This window comes from Penicillium diatomitis (assembly GCF_028827545.1).
Source record: "Penicillium diatomitis strain IBT 30728 chromosome Unknown utg000003l_segment0_segment0, whole genome shotgun sequence".
NCBI classification, from domain to species: Eukaryota; Fungi; Ascomycota; class Eurotiomycetes; order Eurotiales; family Aspergillaceae; genus Penicillium; species Penicillium diatomitis.
This window is the reverse complement of record NW_026623175.1, coordinates 3,165,347-3,183,576: the sequence shown is the minus strand read 5'-3', so window position 1 is coordinate 3,183,576 and position 18,230 is coordinate 3,165,347. Positions and strand designations below refer to the sequence as shown.

The window sequence follows — 18,230 nt, the reverse complement described above, 5'->3', positions numbered from 1 at the left end:
CCTGAGCTTGGACAGAAGCTGAAGGTGAATTCGAGAAGACAGTGTAGTACACTGGGTGTACTACTTGGTACTTACTAAAGGTCGTTATATACAGGTACCTACTTCGGTACCTGGTAGGCTCAGGGCATATTCTAAATCTTCTCCTTTCCTGCCTATCAAGGTCATATATAGATAATCAGATATCATTTACCAACGGATCAAATTCTAACTCTACCTTACAACCTCCAACCACACACAAGACTCACAACTCACCCTACCCTCTACCTTTCCGCGTCTCTTCCCATCCCCATAACAATCAGTTTTTCGCCATCTTACTACCAGCAACTACCACAGCAAACTCAGTCACCTACCTAGGCAGTGCTGACTGCTGCGTGTATAACCCTGTACCAACTTACCAAGTCACCAACCACCGAATTAGGAGGTACGGTGAGCCGGATATCGGGCCGTGGCGGAAAGATGCATACCGCTCCCAGCCAAAATGTGTTCTCAGTTCTCACCATCTTTTCAAGGTGCGTGCCCTCAAGGTAGTTTGTACCTGTGGCCACTGGCATGTACTGTACTTTGAAAACGCTGCCAGGCGTGCCTCGAGGTATATCCGACACCGTGGTGTTCCTAGCATGATAATCTCTTGGGCTGGATTCAACGTCGGGTCGGGTCGGGTCGGGTCTGAGCGGGGTCCGAGGTCGGCGGGTATTCATTTTGCTGCACTGGTGTAGTGTGCCGGGAATCGGGACTGGGGCGTGTATAATCTACGTGTATGACTTTGTAGTATGCACTATCTACTTGTAAACTGTAGACTCAGAGAGAGAAATAGGTACTGGCATACCTAGTTAATGCCGAAGCGGCCGACCCGAGAAAGCACTAGTTGCTGGGCGGAATGAACAGCTTCGCGATACTATGATCAGAGCCCTGTGATGAGGTGATTCTTCATTCTGCGTGGTTGACCGAGAGGATCGAGAGCTCAGAGCAGAGTCTCACAGTTTGAAACTTCTTACATCGATGGACCTAGGCCCCGTTACTGAGGAAGGAACGACGGGGATGGGTTGGAGTATCGACTATGCAAGCGAACTGTAGGTCAGATAGAACGAGATAGAACGAAGTAGTTCTAGTATAGCTGGAGGGCATAAAGCTAGTTCGCATATTGTCGTTAAGCCGGGGGAGGGGCGTCTTATATCAACTGGGAAGCAACTACTTCTCGAGTATAGTATGGTCGTAGTCGTGGCTTGTGATAATAACGTAACTACCAAGCGGGAACACCTACTGTCACCTACAGTAAAGGTATCCAGTCATAGTAAAGTAGGCCGTGGTCAGTTGACTGAGTCGGAGGAAGCCTTGAATCAACCCGGGGGGGGGTCAGACTTGGCTTTCCAACTTCCTATCCAGATGCAGTCCGCAGTCCGCAGTCCGCAGTCCGCAGTCCACATACCTGTCAGGTCTTCTCCAGCTCAGGGTCTACCGAAGCGAACGAGACCCGAACCAAGAGCAGGCGCCCTCACAGACTGCACCAGACCGAAACAGTCCACGACTCCCCGGGATGAGACGAGAATCATGATAGTTATTCATCCTTTCTTCAAACCGCAGTATTACCAGGCTACCACTACTAAGGTACAGAAGGGCTCGAGTGCCGTGCTGGTGCAGAGAAGGGCACGGGCACGGGCACGGGCGCAAGACGCAGATGCAGACGCAGACGCAGATGCGGACCAAAGTCCAAGCCGACCGAGCAGCGAGTCTACGAGCCTACTGGAGTGTGGCCATTTGCATCAAATCTGATACCAGGGCCCGGATGCCAATTGGGATCGTGAATGCAATCGGCTATAGGCAGGTGTGTCAGTGTAGTAGTGTCCACTGTCCAGGGGCGTTGCAGATGGGTATTGGGGATTGGAAGGATACTCAGTAGAGTCAGTAGACTCAGTACTGGGCGAAAAGCCAGGACCGGCCAGTGGCCAGTGGCCACTGTACGAGTGTGCTTTCAAGCTTTGAAGCAGGGACCAACTACGCTCGTGAGGTTGGCTACGTATGTGAGATGGAAATAATTCAGCCAAGTGGCACATTCAATCAGGTGAGGTCAACACGGGTGCATCAAGATCGTCCACAAACCAAGCGCCTGAACTTCCAAAAGTCTGATATGCATCAGCTCCAACTTTCCCGACTTGACGAAATCGCCCGTTCGAGCATCGAGGCGGAACACGACCGAACCTAAACAATGTGACTGACAGAGCCGATGGAACTTTGAATGGTCAGATACCCGCGGCCGTCCAGTCTTAATGCCCCGGTGATAATCACCAAAAGTCTCACTCGCATCATGCAGTCGTCCAGAAGAAGCAATCCCATCTTCCATCTCTCATCATGGGGCTCTATACACCTTCTTCATCTTTCACAATGCACCTCCGCATTGTGATTAGCCTTGTTCTATGGTCTACCCCCGTCCGCTCCAGCTTGACAATCCAGCCTTCGAGTCCAACGGGTCACCAGACCTCGTCTACAGCCCCGAGGCATCGTTCGGCGCTTATCATACAATGGCGGCTGTTGGCCTTGCTCCCCCCCCCCAAAAGGTAATTTGAGTACGATGTAGTGCAGGACTGCAGTCAGTCAGGTAGTCATTTACACCTGCCTACCTTAGTAGAAGTTGCATGAAATTCCCAAGTCTCTTCCCTCGGAGTGACGTACGAGAGAACGCACGGTCTCATCGGCACTCACTCGCGCAGGTCAACATGGAGATCTCATGCGCATTCTATACGCTGGATCTTGATCTTCTTGGTCATTCTGAGTCTCCCATCAAATGAGATTCATCTTCGAATCTCTGAAATATTTGTTCTGAACCGATCTGTACGAGGGTTAGTATGTTGGTTCAAGGTGGCAGCGATTCATGAATCAAATAAACTGCACAACCTTGGGTCCGGATGCCGGTACTCGGTAGACGCCCACGGAAAAAGCATTTGCCCTACCTTCGCAGTAGCTGGCACATTGGTGGTCAGAGAGATCCGATACGAACTCCATCAATCCTTTTTTGGTAGCAATGGACACTGGACGGTGGACATCATGTAGTATGTCAGTTACTACATGTGTAGTAATGTATTAGTTATGTATTAGTTATGTATCAGTTATATATTAGTTATGTATTAATTATGTAGTATGGAGTAATGTACTAGGTTGATAGGTTCAGGTTGACTTTGCTGGGTGATTTATTTCATGTATCATACTCACCGAGGATGATTTCATCATCCGAGTATCGGATCATTAGAAAAACTCTGCTTGTGGTGTTCGGACAACATTCTGCCCTGGACTTTTGGATGAAGTTTATTCAGTGTCATTCTCCAAAAGGGAGCCCAAGGACGCCTCTGACAAGGGCGGGTCGTACTCTGTAAGTGATATCTCTCGGCATCGGCATCGACACGCTTGCCAGTCAAGTCCGTCGACTATCATCTCCGCCCAAGGAATGCGCAATATGCCCTCTGCAGTGTGCAGTGCACAACGCCGATAAAACGAACTTCCCGAGGCGTGGGACAGACCTACAACGGCAAGTCTGGCGAGATTTGGATCACCCGAGGAATGTGGCGGCTCTCAGATCTACCAGAACAGTGGACCTCCCAAGACTCCGACCGACGCTGAGCCATGTCTTGCTGATGGCCATGCAAGGGCCAACCGATTATCTTCCCCAATCGTGGCTGGTCACAATGACTTGGGGAAATGACATTTCATTTCAAAGGCTTCTATGGACAAATGGCGTGACAACTGGAATGAGCCCCCCACTGGAGAACTGGACTGGACTTTGCCCCATTCACGTCGAGTCACGTCGAGTCACTGGTTCAGAAGTAATTCACCCCCTGACATGGGCATCTTGTCTCGCAGAATGGAGCCCCTAGTAGGTCTACCACCAAGTAGGTCTACTAGGTAGGAATAAGCTCACCGGCATGTTGTGTTGTGCGACGCCTCCAGGCCCGAAACTGTTTCGTCCCGGGTTTTGAGCCTGAAACATGGGCCAAATGGATGGGAGCGTGGAGGGTGCACGTCCTGCTGCCGTCGTTGTGTGGGCTCGTAGACATGATGGATTGAGCAAGATGAGCAGTGGGGGATGTATTCCATGTTTGGGGGGGGGGGGGGGGGGGGGGTAATATGGTATGCCAAGTATAGATTCTTGCTGTGTTGAATCTTCTCACTTGGGTTTGTATCACAGATGATTTGGGGACCTCACATCGAGCGACGACGAGCTCCCAGGCCATACTCCATACGCCATACTCACCCAAATCACACGCAAGACTCCCCGCCGAATACCCCCTGGCCGGTGCTTACTGCTGAAGATCACGCCCGATTCCACCGAATCACTCTCCGTACAGTACTCCCAGGCGACTGGAGATGTCACTGTCCACTGTCCATGCCATAGCAGTATGTCAATCCACGTTGATCTTTTGACCGGAGCCGAGATCATCGCGAGACAAGAAGACAACTAGTATTTCCCCAGAAGGCGTGTGGACTGCGGACTTGTGGCCCTGTGGATATCGACCTGTCACGGCATCGGACACTTACATGAACCATCACATTCAAGTGAACAATGCTCGTGGCTTAACGGGGTCCCGCACCTTCACCCTGACCCTCTATCTCTATTCTCTTATATCCATCATTCGCTCCCCTGCAAGGTCCAAGTCTGGCACCTGATTCCAGTGATTCCATAGATCGCAAAGGCTCAGGCCAGTGAACGATGGAAATCTTGCAAAAGGTAGGACTAGGGAGTAGGCCTAGAGACTCAACGCCGAACGAACAGCTCCCCCTCCTCCCCTTCCCCCCACTCCTAATTTGCAGAACCAGACACCCACAAACTTGCCTGTGGAGCGAGCCCCCACAATCCCAGGGAAATGCGCAACCAGAGCCAACGCTTGCGGACTCTGCGCGGGGACTTGGATCACTTGGGAAGTCGGGAGGTGACCACTGGAGGTATTTGCTGGTTCTGGCAAGGTAAGTGCAGGTGGACTCCCTGCTCGAGTCTGGCAGATCACCGAACTAACAGACGCCATGCACGTTGCTCGACATTCTGCATTCGACCACTTTGCTCCATGTATGTGATTCCATGTACCGTATGAAGTATGGTTGTTTGTCTAGTGAGCGCAATCCGTTCCATTGGTATAAAGCTCTTTCCAACCCGGCATTCCGCCTGGAGTCCGCGGGGCGAGTCCTTCATTGCCCTGGAGGCTCAGCACGAGGTCAACATCGACTGCCGAGGCAGCGAGCTACATGGTACATACTACATACTAGTGAGCCCTACATACTACATACTACATAGCTAGTAACCTGGACCGCATCAGTATTGCATCCAGTGTCTACAAGACGAACCTGATGAGGTGCCACCTTGATATTATAACATACTAGGAGGAGAGGAGATACGACAGGACAGACCTTGCAAGGTTGTTAGATAGAATAGAAAGAAAAAGATGGGCAAGGTGACAAGGGGATATGATTGATGATAATGATGAGAGACTCGCTGCAATTAAAGTGTCAAAGACTGTTTTACATTGATCTGTCTATGATGCGGCCACAGAACCAGACATCATCTCTTCAGCCCGCATCTATCACCTGTGCTCCTTGTCCGGCTCACCCGTTGGCCCCGCCACTCCACTGTGCAAAACGGGGCCAGTGACAAGTCATGATGAGAAGACAATGTCTGCAACGCCTGTTCTTTTCGACACGAGTAGAGAACTTGCCCTGGTCAAAGATAAGCAATCCCCTCAATTCTCACGCGTCAAGAGACACATGAGACCACAGATCATATATCAAACTGAACACCGAGGCAGTGCGGATATCAAACGGGGGAAGGATCAAAACGACGATGAGGAGAAAATAGCAGCACAAAGTGCAAGGCCGACGAACGTAGACGAAAAAAAAAAAGACAGAGATTTGAATTGGACACCGATGATAACAATGGAAACAATGTGAATCTATACAGGTCATGCGGATGCTTCTCCATTGGCGCCAGACAAGTGCCGCCATAATCAGTGATCCCTGGATGGAAGTTGGGACCGCAAGTATGAAGAGAGAAAGAAGACTGACGTGCCCTCGTTACTCGAACCAGGGGAAGAAATTTGGCGAGGGGGAGCGAAGGAGTACTAATAAAACAGGTTGGTCGAATGGAGTGATTAGCTCTCGGGGATCCTAGCAGTACGCACTGAGACTAAGGCCCTGAGAGGATTTGGAAAAGGCAGCGCATGCTTTCCATGATGAGCTTAGAAGGGAGGGGGCATCATGTTGGGGTCAGCCTTCTCCTGCTGCTCCATCAACTCCTCGCCAGCAATCTCGAGAGAGACCGCAAGTCCAACCTTGGCCGTTTGCTACAAGAAAATCATTAGCCATCTCGCTCTTATCACAAGGTCTTTCCAACCAGATCCACCGTCAACTTACCTTGGCCTGGTCAATTTCACCAGCAAAAGTCAAAGAGATGGGCATGGCGATACGCTTTTCCAAGAGGCAGCTGACCTTACCGGCACTGTCGACCTGGGCGCGGAAGGAAGAGGCACGGAAGTCGTACTTGGCACCGATCGCAGTGGTGCCGTCACGGCTGGGACCACCCATCATCATGGCAGCGGCGTTGGGAGCGAACTGGAGGTTCATGTCAACACCAGCTTCAACGCGCTCGGACAGCTTGCGCCAGTAGGTGGCAGCAAAGGTGCCCTGAGCCTGCAGCTGGGCAGTACCAATCCAATCATCGCCCTTGTACTTGGCGCAGTAAGAGAGAGCAGTTTCGGGACGAGCGTTCAGACCCTGGCGCTGCCAGATGGCCTCAAAACCGAGGGCCAAGCCGGGGGTGACGCTCTGAAGGTAGCTTCCAACAAAGATGCCAGTAAGGCCACCCTCAAGGAACGAGGGGTTGAATGCCTTCAGAGACGCAGAAAAGTCCTTGCCAGTGTAGTCGTTATCAATCTGCATCAGACCCTGACCACCACCGGGCATAATCTGAGCGTTGGTCTTCGTGACGAGGGCCTGGTTCCAGCGCCAGTTGTAGACGGCCGAGAGGGTGCCATCGCTGCCGAGGTTACCTTGCATGAAAACCTGCACGTGGACAACGGTGGTCAGTTATCCGGGGGAAGACCAATGACAAGAGGAGGTGTGACTTGATTGAGCTGCGATGTTTATATCACAATGTCAAAGTGTATGCTGCTTACCTTGGGGCTGCCGTACATCGACGAAAAGGCGTACGGTGGCAGGTTGCCGGAGCCTCCCATTGAGAAGGCATGAGAGACTCGGAACAGGGGAGACATGCCAAACACCTTGGTCAAATCCGCGCGAAGACCAGAAAACATGAAATTGGAGAGCAAAACCTCCTTCTGCACCTCACGCGCAATGTTGTCCACAGTGCCGGGGTTGGGCAGGTTCAACAATGCTCGGCGCTCGGCGAACGAGGTGTACATGTCGTTCACGATTGCCATCGCAGGGTTTTCCGTGAGAACGGAAAGAGATGATGTGAGATCGCCCATCTTGGAAAGTGTATGAGATGTATAGATTGAATTTTCAGATAAGTCGTCACGCGATGCTCGGTCAACCGGGGGTTCGTTGACAACAAGGGAAGACAGGCGGACGGTAAGAGAAGAGAGACCGGCCCGGATGTTCTGGGACGAACAAACGTCTCAAATTGTAAGGGCAGTGATGGAAGGGGGCTGAAAGGAGGCTCCGCGGGGAGGAGGGTCGAGGATGGTGCACTTGGGTTGTTGATGGTTTCAATCAAAGCCAAGCTGAAGACTTTCCAGTTTGAAAATTGCCAATTGCGTAGCGTCTTTGGTTGCTGCTGTCCGCCGGGATGGCCTTATGTAAGCACACCGGGCCCGGGCATTCTCGGACGTGTGGCATTTTGTATAAGACAATGACTGTTGGAGATTGTAACAAGCTTGATGAATTACTGCATGATTACAATCTTCCAATTCTGGATGCACTATAATCGAGTTTACTATAAGAAAGTTGAGAGCTTCATAAGGATAGCGTGCAGACATACGAGTGCGCTTGAATTCTGATTAGTCCTACAGCTCCTGCTAAGTATTTCCATACAGAACCAGGCAGCGCGCTAGTTGAGGTGAGGATCCACCCGAGATCTACACCTGCCATTTATCGTTATCAGTTCTACCGCTTTCCACCAGCGCGCTCTCTCTAACACTCTCTCTGTGCTTTCAGGTCAAGGATCGCACTACCTTGAAGTGAATGAATACTGAGAGAATCCCATCAGCTCGAGATACCTCAGACTCTCCCTCAAAGCTCATCAGCCTGACCAGCCCAAGCTCAACCCAGACCTCGGTTGTCGTTGTGTATTCGCTGGCCCCGCCATCATGGATACCTTACTGTGAGTACGCACTACACCGAGTACACCTCATGCACGATGGATGACCTTTGATCGCAACATGGAATCATGCCTGATTAAAAGTTTTGCTCGAAACCTGCTTGGAAGCATTCCACGAGAACCATGCCGATCAAAAGTCTTACCTTTCATTCACCATACTCTGAATCTGACGTCAGTTTAGTACAGCAGAAATCGTGGCCAACTCTCCGCAATTCAGGCGGAAATCATCCACCTTCGTTGATGCTATCCACGATTTGCCAGAAAAGGCCGACCTAGCTCCAGCTCAACTGTACAGTACCGAGTCAGGACGACTCTTCCACTCTGGCCGTATCGTGATCATCACAGTCGGGCTGCCCGCTAGAGGAAAAACGTAAGTTGAAGTCCATCAAAAACGTGATACGTACATGAATGGCGTCCAAGCTCATCATTCAATAGACACATCTCTGTTGCGTTGGCTCGGTATCTGAGATGGTAAGTGCATCGAGGATGGACGAAGAGATCATTGATCAATTGCGATGCTGCTTAGAATGCTGCTTACATGACCGCAGGCTGGGGGTCAAGACGCGGATTTTCCATCTCGGAGACTACCGAAGAGCCACGATTCCATTTGGCGAGGATATGCCAGAAGACTACTTCTTTGTCAATGGTGAGTGCCAAACAAGATGATTGACAGCTCGGCCACTCGGGTTAATCGCATTTGCAGCATCGGCATCGTCTGTTTTGCTCCGCCAGAAAATCGTTCGCAAGTGTCGAGAGGACATTTACCACTTCTTGAACCATGAGAATGGTCAGATTGCCATCTATGACGCCGTGAATCCCCTGGCTTCGGGACGGCGTTCACTCGCCAAGGAATTCGCCAAGCACGACATTGAGGTTTGCGATCCTCCAACACGGCGTGGAATGCTTGGGCCTAACCTCAATTCCAAATTGACAGACGCTCTTCATCGAATCTTGGTGTGATGATGAGCGTATCATCGAGGAAAACGTTCGCCGCGTCAAGATTTCGTCGCCAGATGTGAGTGCAACATAGCTATACCATTAGTCCAGTTCATCCGCTCACTCATCATCAGTATGTGTCCTGGACACCAGACGACGCAGTCAAGCACTACCTGACTCGAATCAGCTCCCGCATTCCCCAATTTCAGACTATGGAAGAGAAGGATTTGAACTACATCAAGGTTTGACATCTCCAATTCTTTTTGCCAATGATCTGCATGCTGACGACTTCCCCAGATGATCAATGCCGGCCAGCGACTCATTGTGAACAACCGAAGCTTTGGCTACCTGTCTAATCGCATCGTGTTCTATCTGCTGAATTTGCACATCAAGTCGCGACGAACATATTTCGTGCGAGTAAGTCTAATTCGTCCCATGCGATACGAAACACTGCTGATCAGGCGTGAAGGCTGGTGTATCCAAAGACCTATCCTATAAATCCGACTCTAGTCTCTCCGAAAAGGGTGACGATTACGCTCGCAAGATGACAGAACGGCTTCTTGCTCACCGGGAGTCTGAGAAACAGGAAATGATCGAACGAGGGGATGTAGGCTATGAACTCCGGCCGTTGAAAGTCTGGACCTCCACCAGGCGCCGTACCGTTGAGACTGCAAAGTACCTCTATGACAAAGGCTACAAAGTCCGTCAGCGATCTCAGATGAGTCAACTCAATCCCGGTGTGTGTGAGCAGATGTCGGAGAGGCGCATTCGTGCGGAATGGCCAGACGAGGTGGCCAAGCACGAGCTGGACCCTTATCATCACCGCTACCCTCGAGCAGAGGTAAGAGAATCATTGGGTGCGTCCGGGTTCCCCCAACTTACGCTTCCTTAGTCCTATCATGACCTCGCCGTCCGTCTGGAGCCGGTCATTCTTGAATTGGAGCGGGAGCAAAACGATTTGCTCATAATTGCCCATGAGAGCGTGTTGAGAGTTCTCTACGGCTACTTGATGGCGTGTAACGCAGCCGACATTCCATTCCTTGAATTCCCACGAGACGAGATCATTGAGGTAAGAGAATTTAACCAATTGGGTCAAGAGTATGCTAATCTAAAATTTGAAACACTAGATTATCCCGGAGAGTTACCAAAACGAAGCTCGCCGGATCCATATTCCCGACCTGCCAGAGGAGATCATTCCCGCCTCGCCCGAGGATATCAAGATTCCGGTACCCCCAAGCGGTGTTGTCTCTCCCATGCAAGGCCTCGGTAGCCCAATGGACGGATCTGGGACTCCGCAGAGTGGATTGAGAACTCCGAGTGGTCTCCGCACACCTCGTGAGCCCGAGAGAATCTCCCAGCAGCACGTCGAAGATGTCGTCTGAGCGACATTTGGAAGCGTCCAGTTATTGCCTGAGATTACGCGACAACTATCGCGTTGATCGACCATCACTTGCAGCAGCTAATTGCTTCATTCAAGGAATGTATTCACTTCTCAGACCATGTCTTTAGCCTCCGTGTAGCGTTGAAACGAACACAATATTATCGCCCGGTTGCAGTTCGTATTTCTCTTCACCCTCGAGTTCCCAATCGGCATCGTTGATCAAGACGAGAATGCCTGGTCGACTAAGCCTGGTATTAGCCTATGCATACGAGCGATGATCCGAAATCAACCAACACGTTATCCTCCATGATGAACATCTCCTTCCGTTGATCCTGCATGAGGTTGTCGACGAGGTATGGAAGCAAATATGAAATATTTGTGGGACTTCCATCACTCATACGCGACGGTACGGAGATCTTGTGCTTGCGTACGTTGCCAAAGAGTAGTTCGAGTCCGCCACTAGATCGTAAGGTGAGTAATCGGCGACGCTTAAACAATTCAAACGAGGCTCGGCATACGTGAACTCGACTGTGATAGGAATATGAGGGCATTCGCCCACTGAAGCAGATTGCGACATGATATGGTAACGAGCTGGGTCGGAGATTGAGACTTGATTAGTCCTCGCTGGGTGCTTCTCGTCAGCGCGACGGAAACTGAATTGACGATCGCGGCGGGGAGGGGCTGAGGAGAACGATCCTTATCGATAAGCCCTCTTTTCACAATTGTGCCCATAGCTGCGACAGCTCTTTTGGCCGATCTTCGCCGACTTCAATTCTTCTTCGAGAGCAGTTTCAGCCGGCCTGGAGAACCGCAAATATGGCGTCGGTATCGACTGAGTATATCAGTGTCGGAGGCAACCGGCACCCCGGCGCCGCAGATTGGGATGTTCAATCAGGTGTACTTGCCTTTGGCGCGGACAATAATGTCGCATTGTGGGAGCCTTTGGTAGGTCCAAGCACAAAATGCGGTATGTCCCTGTGATCGTGTTGGAGATAGCTGACGAATTGCGCAGGATGATTCGAACAAAGGAGTCTACGCCCTTCTTGTTGGCCACTCCGACAAAGTCAGCGTCGTCAGATTCTACACCTGCCCCTCCACCGGTGCCAGATTTCTCTTGACTGGGTCCGTTGATCGGACAATCAAAGTGTGGGAACAAGATGAAAATGACTACCGAAGCTACAAACTTGGATTCTCTCTTGAAGGACATGAAGGCAGCGTAAACGCGATTTCTGTGGCCGAAGGAACGGATATTATTGCGACGGGAGCAGCAGACGGCACCGTTCGAATTTGGAGACTCGATGCTCAGGCCGACCCCAAGGGCACATTACTCGAGACAATCACGATGAAGCCACGCTTCTTTCCTCTCACATTGGCTTTGAGAGTCCTCGACGGAGCCAATGGCAAGGGATTAGTCCTAGCCGTTGCAGGCACCACCACCAAAGTCCACATCTATTCCGCCGAGTCTACGATTGACAAGCCAAATTTCCAGCACCGAGCCGTATTGTCTGGGCACGAGGCTTGGATTCGATCATTATCGTTTACAAGAGAAGGAAAAGGTGAAACGAGCGATCTCTTGCTTGCATCGGCCAGTCAAGATAAGTATATTCGTTTGTGGCGCTTATGTCAGGGTGAAGTCCGGCTTCCTGCTGAGATTGACGAGGATGATCCTCTACTTGGGGGTATGGAGCCAACACTTTCCAACAAAGCGCACGAATTTGAGGCAGCTGGCTCAAAATACTCGATCACTTTTGAAGCTTTGCTGTTTGGAAATGAAGATTGGATCTATACCACGGCATGGAATCCCGATCCTAGTCGCTCCCAGCTTCTGACTGCTTCGGCCGATAATACGATCACGATTTGGGAACAAGACCCGGTATCTGGGGTCTGGATGTCAGGAGAAAGAATGGGCGAAATAAGCACCATGAAGGGCTCCACAACCGCGACTGGTAGCGCAGGTGGATTTTGGATTGGGCTCTGGTCACCAGATGGAACGACGGTGGTCAGCCTTGGCCGTACTGGAAGCTGGAGGGTCTGGCAGCACGATCCCGAAGCCGATCTCTGGGTGCAGAAGTTTGGTGTTTCGGGCCATGTCCGGTCTGCGAACGGTGTGCAATGGGAGCCTAGTGGAGGGTACTTACTTTCCACAAGCGCGGATCAGACGACGCGCCTTCATGCTCAATGGATGCGTGACCAAAAATGCTCGTGGCATGAGTTCTCTCGACCTCAGATCCACGGTTACGATTTGAATTGCATTGACACACTTGGACCTGGACAATTTGTATCAGGGGCCGATGAAAAGCTTCTGCGGGTCTTCAACGAGCCGAAGCAGATCGCTGAGTTACTTGAAAGGCTTACTGGCTTTCACCAAAAGATTGACGAGTCCGCTATGCCAGATCTGGCTGAAATCCCGGTTCTTGGTCTGTCAAATAAGGCTCAAGGGGAGGAGGCCCCCGTTGAAGATGAGGCCGGGGCCAATGGCGCATCTTCGGCTGCTCCAAATGTGTCCCTTAATTACGATTCCCCGCCGCTAGAAGATCAGCTGGCTCGATACACTTTGTGGCCGGAGCATGAAAAGCTGTACGGACACGGTTATGAGATCTCTGCCGTGGCCGTCAGTCATGACAGGACTCTTATTGCCACAGCTTGCAAGGCGAGCTCCGTCGATCACGCTGTGATCCGCTTGTACGATACTTCTGACTGGCATGAGATCAAGCCATCACTCACTGCACATTCGCTCACCATAACCGACTTATCATTCTCAGACGACGACAGGTTCCTCCTTAGTGTTGGCCGAGACCGTCAATGGGCTGTCTTTGAGAGGAGCGAACAGCAACCGACAGTCTTCACCAATCTTGTCACGAATCCAAAAGGTCACTCTCGAATGATTCTGGGCGCTGCCTGGGCCCCGACCGCGAGCAATCGCGCATTCGCTACTGCTGGACGTGACAAGTCTGTGAAGATCTGGCAGAAGAACGACGCTACATTCGAGTGCAAGTCAACTATCTCGCTGACCTCGGCTGTATCTGCGATTGCCTTCTTGTCAGTCCCGTATCAGAAGTACTTTATCCTCGCCGCGGGAGAAGACAGTGGAGCCGTCTCAGTTCACAAGGTCTCCATTGAAAGCTTTGAGGCGAGCCACATCACAACGGTGGAACCCTCAATCGCTCCCTCGAAGACTATCACCCAATTGACGTGGAGGCCTGTGACGGCTGCTGATGTGGATGAAAGGCCATTCTTCGAGCTCGCAGTTGCCAGCGAAGATGCGTCGACGCGTATTTATAAAGTTTCCAGTATTTTGTCATGATATTCACACTCACTAGTTGTTGCAAACGCTCCAACTCTCTCAAAATCACTGGGAATTCCCATGCCGAAAACTTTGGGGGTCATGTTCGGCACGGAAATGAGAGGGATTCATGACTATGCTTGTAATTTAGAGTTACAATGGCGATCTTGGTTGCCAGAATCGAGTACAACACTCAGGACAGGAGAAAGTGGTGTACACTAGTCCATGTTATAATCCAGTACATATGTGGATATATCTTGGCAATTTTCAGACTCGCGGCCTTCCGCACACAGCATCTCATCGAGGTGAGCCTGTTCCACGAATTACTAACGCATAGCTGGCTCTTTATGGGCTCGTAGCTGCTACTTGGATACGGAGATTACGTTGCGAGCCCGAGGCCATTAAACGCACACGGGATGCGTCTGGTCTCTATGCTCTACACTAGGGCTATGACGCAATATGGGAACCTCCTTGTCGTTTTCCGCAATGCCTGCGGGCCATAGAAATAACCCGCCCTTCATTAATCCCCATTGAGTGGGACGTGCTTTAAGCTATAGCAGACCCGAGTTACTCTGGGATGACTGATTCAAATAGGAAGTTCTACTTTCAATCTTAACATCTCTGAGGATGGGAGCTAAAGACGTAGGACCGGAACGGACTATTATTCATCCGCGCGTCAGTAACATTCGGGGAAGCTCTCACCTCCGCTGGACCTTACTCACGCTCCACGCCAACTCAGATTTGCGAGTGCTTTGACTGTCGCATCCTGTGCAATTTATCATGGCTGACTACGACCGTCGCAATAATGGTCACCGCGGGGGCGGTGGTGGTGGTCGCAAGCGCCGCTACCGAGGTGAGGGAGCCATTCGCAGATCTTCTGCTTTACGCGCCGCTGACAAGATTGATGATTAGATGATGAGGATTATGATCGTCGTCCACAGCGCCGAAGATATGAGGAGCCACTCTTCGTGCAGATTCGTCGGCAGCTTCTGACAATTGCGGAATCGGTAAGGATGCCCCCTGTCGCAAAGATCGAACTGTTTTCGCAACAATTGCTGAAATTGAAGATTGCTATGTAGGCTGCTCGCCGAGTCGAGGACGATGTTGTGAGCATTGCAAAGACCGTTGCTGAGAATTATGAAGACGAGGAGCTTCGCAACACTATGATCAATATTTCTCTAGACCTGTACGTTATTTGAACATGCGTCTTTTGACTCTACTTTCCGTCAACTGACAGCGCTTTAGGGTCCTTGAACAACCGATGAAAATCCCCTTCGTTGCCGCGGTAGCTCTTTTTGCGTACAAAAACAAGCCAGAGCTTGGGACAGAGCTCATCAACAAGACGGCTACGATCTTGCAAAAAAACATTGAGTCTGGATCATGGCGCGAAGTCAAACTTCTGGTCCGCTTTTTGGGTTGCTTGCAGCCCTTGTTCGAGGGCAATGGGATCTTCCCTTTGCTGGAGGAGTTCTTTGCCCGTGCGGTTGACCTTCAGACCACATCGTCAGAAGATGTATGTATGCGCGGTTCGTGGAAAGTCGAAACTTTTCCAAAGCTAACACTTTCTTTTTCTCCTGCAACTGTAGCTGCTCGGTCTGGAGCTTGTGAAAATCATCCTGCTCACCATCCCTTACATCATGTCGTCTCCTGCCACTGGCTTCGAAACCTTGGCGTCCAGCTTGCTCGAGAAAACGGAAATCATCGCATCAACTCCACACAACCTGGTTGATCTGGTGAAGACTTTCGGGGAGAAGGAGGATGAACCTACCTCTGGCGCAAGCTTCATCAGCGTTCTCCAGAACCAGCTCCAGGGGGAGGCAAGTAACCAGTGGGAACTGAAGTGCTTGTCTCGTCCCTGGAGGGATGCCCGGGAATCAGACAGTGAAGGTCAACAGCCATTCGAGGTCGTCACCAAAATTGCCTTCCCAGAGATCACGGTCCCGAGTCCAGTGCCCTTTGGTCCACGCGCCCTCTTCCCGGAGGTCTATCTCTCCGTGTACGCGAACCAGGAGGTTGACACCGTCCCTCCCATTTCAGACATCACCTCTTCACTCCTCAGAGACGCCATGGTCGATACACTCAACAATCTTGACTTCAATCGCGTGGCTACAGCCAAGTACTTGATTGACGTGGATTGTTATTACACTCGCGATACTTTTGTCAAGCGTGCAACTCCGTTTGATCGAATGCGGGACATGGCGGGAGAGAACAAGGCTTGGAAACCTGAGGATGTAGCAGTTGATGCGGTTTTCTCGCAGCTCTTCCAGCTTCCAACTCCTGAGCATAAGCTTGTGTATTATCACTCCGTTCTGACCGAATGCTGCAAGATCGCCCCTGCTGCTATCGCACCTAGTCTGGGTCGTGCCATTCGATTCCTCTACAACAGTCTTGAGACGATGGATCTTGAACTTTCCAGCCGATTCCTGGATTGGTTCGCGCACCATCTAAGCAACTTTGGGTTCACGTGGAAATGGAGCGAATGGTAAGTCTCCAATGAGTGGGCCTTGATGGACAACGGAAAGTGGTGGAACTTGGGCACTGACAATGACTTAATAACAGGGTGGATGATTTGGAACTTTCTGCCTTGCATCCTCGCTTGGCTTTCATCAACGGTGCCTTGGACAAGGAGATTCGTCTTAGCTTTGCTCAGCGAATCAAGGGAACTCTGCCTGAGCCATACCTGCCTTTGATCACGGAAGACAAGGAAAAGGATACACCAGACTTCAAATATTCTTCCGAAGGTACGCTAAAATGTCCAGGATTCTCGCGAGTGAAAGAAGCCGCCACTCCACTGCAACCTTTGAAGGTCTTACTAACAATCATGTTTTGAATAGCAACTCCCTACGCAAAGCAAGGCCAAGAGCTTATGCAGCTCATCCGAAAGAAAGCCACCGACGATGAACTTCAGCCTGTACTGGCCGCAATTGAGGAGCAGGCTCAAGCTCAAGGAGTGCAGGAACCTAAGATCCCGTCCACAGACGCTCTCGTAACATCGATCTGTTTCGTGGGCTCCAAATCTCTATCCCACGTCTTGTCATGCATCGAACGGAACAAGGATCGGCTCTTGGCCATTGGTTCAGCCTCCGAGAAGGGTCGCTTGCAGATCATCACGTCCGTAATGGAGTACTGGGCCAATCAACCCGGCATTGCCATCAACATTGTGGACAAACTACTCAACTACACCATTATCAGCCCGCTTTCTGTCCTGGAATGGGCACTCACGGAACACATTGATGCTGGCGCTATCCTCGCCAAATCCCACATTTACGAGATGGTCTTTGCCACGGTGGGTAAAGTGACGAATCGAATGCGTCAGATCGTGGCTGCTCGGTCCCAAAAATCTCTCTACGAGCCTCAACTTAGCGTGCTCGAGGAGACTCTGAACCGCGAACGAACGGAGATGCAAAATCTTTTTAAATTCATCGAGGATTCGCTCGTCTCTGTTGCCTCCGGCAGTAACGACGAGTTGATGGAGCGTGGTGATGGATCCGGCGAATCACCCGAACACGCCATCCTTCGTCAGTGGGGCCGTCGCTGGCTACGTGTTTTCCGTCGAAAGGCTCTGGTGGAAGAGGCGTTTATCGCGGCGGCATTGCTGGATGCCACCCCCGTGGGTACTCAGGCCCCGGCCGGCGAGGAAACCGCGGATACGGCGGCTGACGGAGATCTTGCGATTCCCGACGCCGATGTGAATGCCGATGTCAATGTCGACGCATAGTACCTCGAAGAGCGCTGTGTGAGAAGTCACTAATTGTTCCACTTTTAAATTTTTTTTTCTTCTTCTCGTTGTTCCGTCCCTCATCTTCTGCAAGAGCTGAAAATCCTCACATTTGGAATAGGGAGGTTCATGAATTTGAACAGGGGGCCTGTACGCATAGATGGAAGGAGATCAATGTCCTGCAAAAGGAAATAACCTAATTCTGCCTGACATGATTTTTTAGTCAGACTATTGCAAATGTCAGACTATCTGTCGTAACGAGCATTTGTCAAGTTGTGTACTGATAGAAATCCAAGGCCAAGCCGAAGAAGTTTTCCCGTGAGAAGAAGATTGGAGTCTCTGAAGGGCTTCAAGGTTCCTAGTAGGTCACTGTTCAACATATTCGTTGGGGTCATTTTTCTCTCGCGGATTCCACCTCTCTTCCTGTGTATGATTAGGAGGAATGCCGAGTATATATCGTACAGGAATATTTGCAAAACATTGTGAATGAGATTCGATATCACATACATGTATCATACAAAACTGAAGGTATAGCCCAGAATAAGGGGGGTAAAAAAAATAACAGGGAGACAAATACATCGAAGAAATCAACTACAGCGTC

The 18,230-nt window shown here is 50.8% G+C and overlaps 5 protein-coding genes across 5 annotated transcripts; 3 read left to right on the top strand and 2 right to left on the bottom strand.

Annotated features, from left to right (window-relative positions):
• Nucleotides 1-6,212: 6,212 nt before the first annotated feature.
• On the bottom strand, nucleotides 6,213-7,460 carry tom40 (TOM complex pore protein TOM40; the record flags this gene model as incomplete). The annotated part of the gene is made up of 3 exons (XM_056932784.1): nucleotides 6,213-6,317; nucleotides 6,388-7,035; nucleotides 7,149-7,460. The coding sequence occupies 3 exons, from the start codon at nucleotides 7,458-7,460 to the stop codon at nucleotides 6,213-6,215; spliced, it is 1,065 nt and encodes a 354-aa protein (XP_056792743.1).
• An 840-nt stretch (nucleotides 7,461-8,300) lies between these two features.
• On the top strand, nucleotides 8,301-10,629 carry N7539_003181 (bifunctional fructose-2,6-bisphosphate 2-phosphatase/6-phosphofructo-2-kinase; the record flags this gene model as incomplete). Its single annotated transcript, XM_056932783.1, has 11 exons — nucleotides 8,301-8,314; nucleotides 8,493-8,681; nucleotides 8,747-8,782; nucleotides 8,860-8,957; nucleotides 9,015-9,184; nucleotides 9,246-9,326; nucleotides 9,382-9,489; nucleotides 9,545-9,664; nucleotides 9,717-10,088; nucleotides 10,140-10,316; nucleotides 10,375-10,629. The coding sequence occupies 11 exons, from the start codon at nucleotides 8,301-8,303 to the stop codon at nucleotides 10,627-10,629; spliced, it is 1,620 nt and encodes a 539-aa protein (XP_056792742.1).
• A 123-nt stretch (nucleotides 10,630-10,752) lies between these two features.
• Nucleotides 10,753-11,205, bottom strand: N7539_003180 (ubiquitin-related modifier 1; the record flags this gene model as incomplete). The annotated part of the gene is made up of 3 exons (XM_056932782.1): nucleotides 10,753-10,870; nucleotides 10,923-11,087; nucleotides 11,147-11,205. The coding sequence occupies 3 exons, from the start codon at nucleotides 11,203-11,205 to the stop codon at nucleotides 10,753-10,755; spliced, it is 342 nt and encodes a 113-aa protein (XP_056792741.1).
• Nucleotides 11,206-11,444: 239 nt separating this feature from the next.
• N7539_003179 (Elongator subunit ELP2) lies at nucleotides 11,445-13,932 on the top strand (the record flags this gene model as incomplete). The annotated part of the gene is made up of 2 exons (XM_056932781.1): nucleotides 11,445-11,573; nucleotides 11,641-13,932. 2 exons carry the CDS (start codon nucleotides 11,445-11,447, stop codon nucleotides 13,930-13,932), a joined length of 2,421 nt encoding a protein of 806 aa, XP_056792740.1.
• A 759-nt stretch (nucleotides 13,933-14,691) lies between these two features.
• Nucleotides 14,692-17,629, top strand: N7539_003178 (NCBP1 family protein; the record flags this gene model as incomplete). Its single annotated transcript, XM_056932780.1, has 7 exons — nucleotides 14,692-14,764; nucleotides 14,824-14,918; nucleotides 14,991-15,097; nucleotides 15,157-15,424; nucleotides 15,498-16,393; nucleotides 16,471-16,652; nucleotides 16,746-17,629. 7 exons carry the CDS (start codon nucleotides 14,692-14,694, stop codon nucleotides 17,627-17,629), a joined length of 2,505 nt encoding a protein of 834 aa, XP_056792739.1.
• Nucleotides 17,630-18,230: the final 601 nt, after the last annotated feature.